Here is a 5433-nt window from a genome sequence, read left to right on the forward strand (position 1 = left end):
GATATGATTATGTTGTTGGGTTTGTGCAGTATTTGGAGGTCGCGCATGGCGGTCCGTCATGCGGACCCTAGTGTGAAAGAAGTGCATCATTATTTTTTCAGCCTTGTTAAGCAAGTGGAAAGTGTTTTTTCAAACCGTAAAACGAAACCCGAGTGGCTAGAAATTTGTAAACCGCTCCTCGAAATGCGAGGATTTTAATGTACCCTGCAATAAGTCTTGCAGAGTATTTTTTTAAAGTGACATGACCGTTTTTGCATTCCTCCTGCAATAAAGAAAAAAAAAAAATCCTCGTTAGTATAGTGGTCAGTATCCCCGCCTGTCACGCGGGAGACCGGGGTTCGATTCCCCGACGGGGAGCATCATTTTTTTTTTACCCCACATTTTTTTTTTTTTTTACTATATTGAAAAGTCCATGCTACGGTAGAGTTCCCATCCCGCTATTCCCGTCTCTCCTCGTCAGTATAGTGGTCAGTATCCCCGCCTGTCACGCGGGAGACCGGGGTTCGATTCCCCGACGGGGAGCATAATTTTTTTTTTACCCCCAGTTGTTTTTTTTACTTTATTGAAAAGTCCATGCTGGGGGTAGAAATCCCGTCCCGCTATTCCTGTCTCTCCTCGTTAGTATAAGATTCTGCTTCTGGCACTCGCCGAGAACGGTCGCAGGATGGCTGGCTCCAACGGAGCTCCGGCAACGGCCCCAGTTGGCCGCGGTACTTTTGCTGCGTCATCGTCTACCGACGACTACAAGGTGGTGTTGCCTCCCATCCCAATGGGTGCAACTATTTTAAATTCAGTACCTTTGCACTGCGATTTGAGAGGCCGCCCCTATCGTATTGAAGATTTCCGGCAAGAACTGAAGCGGTGCGCCGTTCTGTCCGAGATTGTGGCGCTCGGTGCTTTCCAGATGAACCACGTCTGGTTAGCCACGCTGCGAACGCCGGAAGCCAAGAAGCGGCTCATCGACTCCAAGGAGTTGAAGGTGAAGGACCTGAGGTGTGTGGTCATCGACCCCAGCAGCACGGAAGTCCGTCTACGCCTCCATTGGGTCCCGTGTCATGTGACGGACGACGCGGTGAGCAAGTCTTTGGAACCCTACGGCAAGGTTATAGAAGTCGCACGTGAGAAGTGGCGCGTCGAGGGATTCGAGGGCATCGAGTCGACTACCCGGGTGGCGCGCATGACGCTGAAGAGCGGCGTCACGCCCGACGGAATGCCTCACCAGCTGCAGCTTCAGGGGGCGAACGTCCTTATCGTAATCCCAGGGAGGGCGCCGGTCTGCCTGCGCTGTAAGCGTGCCGGGCACATCAGGCGCGACTGCCGCGTGCCTAAGTGCTCGGTGTGCTCACGTTTCGGCCACGAGAAAGAGGAGTGCGTAAAGACCTACGCCCGAGTAACTGGTGGAGCGGCGGCGGAAGACCTTTCGCCCCTGACCATGGATATCGACGAGGCTGAGCGCTCCGCTCAGGGACAACAAGACGAAGCTTCACCGTCTGGTGAGCCCTGCAGCCATCCTGTTGGAGCGGACGGCTCGACGGAAGTCTCGCCTGTAAAGGACAAGAAGGAGGTGGCTGGTGGCCTTCCTGAACCAGGCAGCGCGGCACCCCCTCCCACGGCGACGCCAATGGAGAAGACCGTAGCCCCACGCCAGGCCTCCCCCCCGACTTCCGAGAAGGCGCCTTCCGAAGGTCACGACACTATGGACGAAACCACCGAGTCCATCAAGCGTGGCCTCGACGAGAACCCTCCATCGACACCGGGCATGACACCCAGGCCCAACCCTTGGATGGAGAGGACAAAGAAGGGGCGTTTCCAGCCCACGCCCACCTTAACCCCAGATGACCGGAGGCGACTCAACACCAAGTAAGGCGGCTAACGCCTGGTTACAAAGACTGACGTCCGAATGCCAAGGCAAGTGCTACAGCAAAACGCATGATTTGTACGTTCCAACCAGCAATAACGGTCGCATCGCTAAATGTTCGAGGTTTGAGCGCCAGGAAAAAACAATACCAATTGCAGCGTTTGCTGCTTAAAGAGAAACCCGATTTCTTAGCGGTGCAAGAGACTAAAATGGCTGAGGAGGAACAGCTTGCTAGTGCGCTTAGGCCTTTTCTGCAGTCGGACGAAATTTGTGTCACCCACGCGGTTGGTTTTTCTGCCGGATGTTTTCTTTTTCTTAAAAAGTCCCTGCCCTTGTCGGAGTTAGCTGTAACCACCGACACGGAAGGGCGGATCATCATGTGCGATTTTTCCTTGGCGTCTTTTCAGTGGCGAATTGTTTGTGTGTATGCGCCTAGTACGGTTAAAGACCGTGTTTCCTTTTTTATTGGCGTACGCCGTTTTCCAGAATGTGATAAAACGATTGTGTTGTTGGGCGATTTTAACTGCGTTGTAAGGGCAGCAGACAGGACGCCCCTGAGGCGGAGCAGCGACAAGAGTGCGCAAGTTTTAAGCGAACTGGTTGAAGACTTTGACTTGGTTGACGCCAGAACGGTGACGAATGAAACGAGCGAGATTCGTTTCACCCATTTCCAAGCGTCGTCTCATGCGCGCCTCGATAGAGTATACGTATCGGCCTCCGCGGCAGCAATGTTAAGAAAGTATCGCGTCACACCAGTGTTTTTTTCGGATCATTGCATGATTTCGACAACGATCGGCGAAAAAGCGCCGCCCAAGGCCAAGTTTAACTGGAATCTGTGGAAGCTTAACACAAAACTGCTTGACGATGAAAGTTTTCTTGCAGCGGTAACTAACGTCTTCAAAACGTTTTTTAAAACCGCAAGGGACGATATATTCGAGACATGGGAGCTCATCAAACAGGAAGTGAAGATGCTCGCTATCGAAAGGTCGTCGATTTTAGCGTACGAGGCGCGTTGCGACGAACGTGGCTTAATCGAAGATTTGCAAGCTCTGTCAAGAGCTGAGTGTGAGCGACCCGGCACAGCTCTTAAAGATTTGGAAACGGTTAAGCAACGCCTGGCGCATTTTCATCAAGAGCGTTACCGCGGAGCCATTGTTCGGGCTCGATCAGAGAAGTACTTGATGGGAGAACAGCCTACTAAACGGTCTTTGGCGGATGAGAAAAGGTTCGCGCTTCGCAACGAAATTGGCGAAATCGAGTACAACGGAGTGATTAACACGAGCCCCAGTAGTATTGAGCAGGCTTTTGTCGCACACTATAGGCAAGTTTTTGAAACCCAAGTTAAAGGAAGGCAGGACCCTATGTGTGGAAAACTTCTAGAGTCCCTGCCGCAACTAACGGAAGAGGAGAAGGAAAACCTCACAGAGCCGATCACTCTTCAAGAGGTCGAGAGAGCAATAGACGATTTGCCGAGATCGAAAACGCCAGGACCGGACGGGCTATGCGCCGAATTTTATAAGAAATACAAGAGCGTAATCGCTCCGCTTTTTTTAGAAGTCATTTGTAAGGCATACGAAAGGAAAGTACGGCCGCCGTATTTTTCACGTCCATGCACTGTGTTAATTCCCAAAAGCGATGACGTTGCGAAACTACGTCAAGTCACTGGTTTCCGCCCGATAACTCTGTGTAATGCAGATTACAAGATGTTTGCTAAAATCCTAGCGAGGAGGTTCCAGAGTGTTGCCTGCCAGCTCATTGGAGATCATCAGACCTGTGGAATACAGGGTCGATCTATTTTGACGAATGTGCACGTTGCCCGAACTGTTTTGGAGGCGTGTGACGATGGCATGGGCCAAGTTGCCATGCTTCAACTGGACCTAGATAAGGCTTTCGATCGAGTTAAGCACGATGTCCTTTTTGATGTTTTAAAGCACGTGAATGTGGGCGAGCGTATTTTGGACGGGGTTAAAATGGGGCGTACCAAGAGTGTACCACTAGGCTCATTGTGAACAGGGAGTTGACTGAACCGATACGTGTGCGAAAATCCGTAAGACAAGGATGTCCCTTGTCGCCGTTATTGTTTAACCTCTATTTGGAACTTTTTTGTTTAAGTGTTCAGAACAGCAAGCAATGTCACAGATTTCGGATGGAAAATGAGGAGATAAAAGTCATGAGCTATGCAGATGATGTAGCGGTTTTTTGTAGCGATAAGCCAAGTATTAGCGCGGCTGTGACGTTGGCAAGAGACTTCTGTAAGGCTACAGGGGCAGCCATAAATTTGAGCAAGTGCCGTTGGTTTTGGCACGGAGAGTGGGCCACAACCCCTTCGGTGTTTGAAGGGGTGTGTTGGGACCGTGTGCCGTGCACTTACCTCGGTGTGCCACTAAAATGTTACAGGCAAAGCAAATCCTATTGGTCGGGAGTCGCCGCCGACCTGGACAGACGCGCTTCCCGTTGGAAGCAGCGTGAGCTGTCCATATTTGCCAGAGCGACAGTATGTAATATTTTTCTCATTGCAAAATTATGGCACGTGATGCAGGCCATTCATTGTGCTCGCTTGAATGTGCAGAAATTTCACCGTGTTTTTGCCACGTTTATTTGGAATTCAAAGTGGGAGCCGATGAGGAGAGACAATCTTTTCCATCGGATTCGTCACGGCGGTCTCGGTCTCTCGCATTTGTTTTGCAGACAGATTGTGTCCCGATTCTTTTTTCTACGAGACCAAGAGCATCCTTTCATACGTACGTTTATACAAACCAAATTGTCTCCTCATTTGCCATCGTTTCTTGTTTCGTCCCATGGCGGCGAACTTAAGAGATCAGTGGGATATCAAAAGGAGGTGGTAGACGCAGTGTTATTTTTGTCTGCCCGTTTTTCTTTTGAGTATTTGTCCGCTGTTAGCAAGAAAACGCTTACACGCGATTTATTGACAAGTTTGTTTCCAGACCCGTTGTATAGAACTGTAGTCTGTAGCGGGGGCCAAGATGTGCTCAAGCGAGTGAAGAATATGTGCGTTCCCCCTTCCGTTAAAACGTTCTTCTTTAAACTGCATTCCAATACACTGCCCGTTAAGGTGTGGCTTGAAGGAAAGGGTATTGATGTTCCGTGGTCGGTAGACTGTATTTTATGTAAGAAGCCTGAGACCATCGAGCACGTTTTCATTTTTTGCTGGGATGCGGTATTTTTTTGGGACGTGCTTCAGCGCACGTTGAAGAAACAACTGTGCATTAGCCAATCAGTCATACGTTTCTTGAATGTGAGTAACGATGATGGCATACCTTTTGATATGATTATGTTGTTGGGTTTATGCAGTATTTGGAGGTCGCGCATGGCGGTCGATCATGCCGACCCCAGTGTGAAAGAAGTGCATCATTATTTTTTCAGCCTTGTTAAGCAAGTGGAAAGTGTTTTTTCAAACCGCAAAACGAAACCCGAGTGGCTAGAAATTTGTAAACCGCTCCTCGAAATGCGAGGATTTTAATGTACCCTGCAATAAGTCTTGCAGAGCATTTTTTTTAAAGTGACATGACCGTTTTTGAATTCCTGCTGCAATAAAGAAATAAAAAAAAAAAAAC

General features: G+C 49.5%; 1 protein-coding gene and 1 non-coding gene across 2 annotated transcripts; both read left to right on the forward strand.

Moving 5' to 3' along the window:
- The first annotated feature begins 285 nt into the window (after window positions 1-285).
- Window positions 286-357, forward strand: Trnad-guc. Its single transcript has one exon. It is a non-coding gene; the product is annotated as a tRNA-Asp (tRNA).
- A 376-nt stretch (window positions 358-733) lies between these two features.
- On the forward strand, window positions 734-1864 carry LOC115312966 (the record flags this gene model as incomplete). The annotated part of the gene is made up of 1 exon (XM_042288068.1): window positions 734-1864. A coding segment is annotated over one exon (1131 nt), but the record flags the coding sequence as incomplete, so codon positions are not given.
- Between the last annotated feature and the right edge of the window lie 3569 nt (window positions 1865-5433).

This window comes from Ixodes scapularis, unplaced genomic scaffold, assembly GCF_016920785.2.
Source record: "Ixodes scapularis isolate PalLabHiFi unplaced genomic scaffold, ASM1692078v2 ptg001080l_1__unscaffolded, whole genome shotgun sequence".
Classification (NCBI taxonomy): Eukaryota; Metazoa; Arthropoda; class Arachnida; order Ixodida; family Ixodidae; genus Ixodes; species Ixodes scapularis.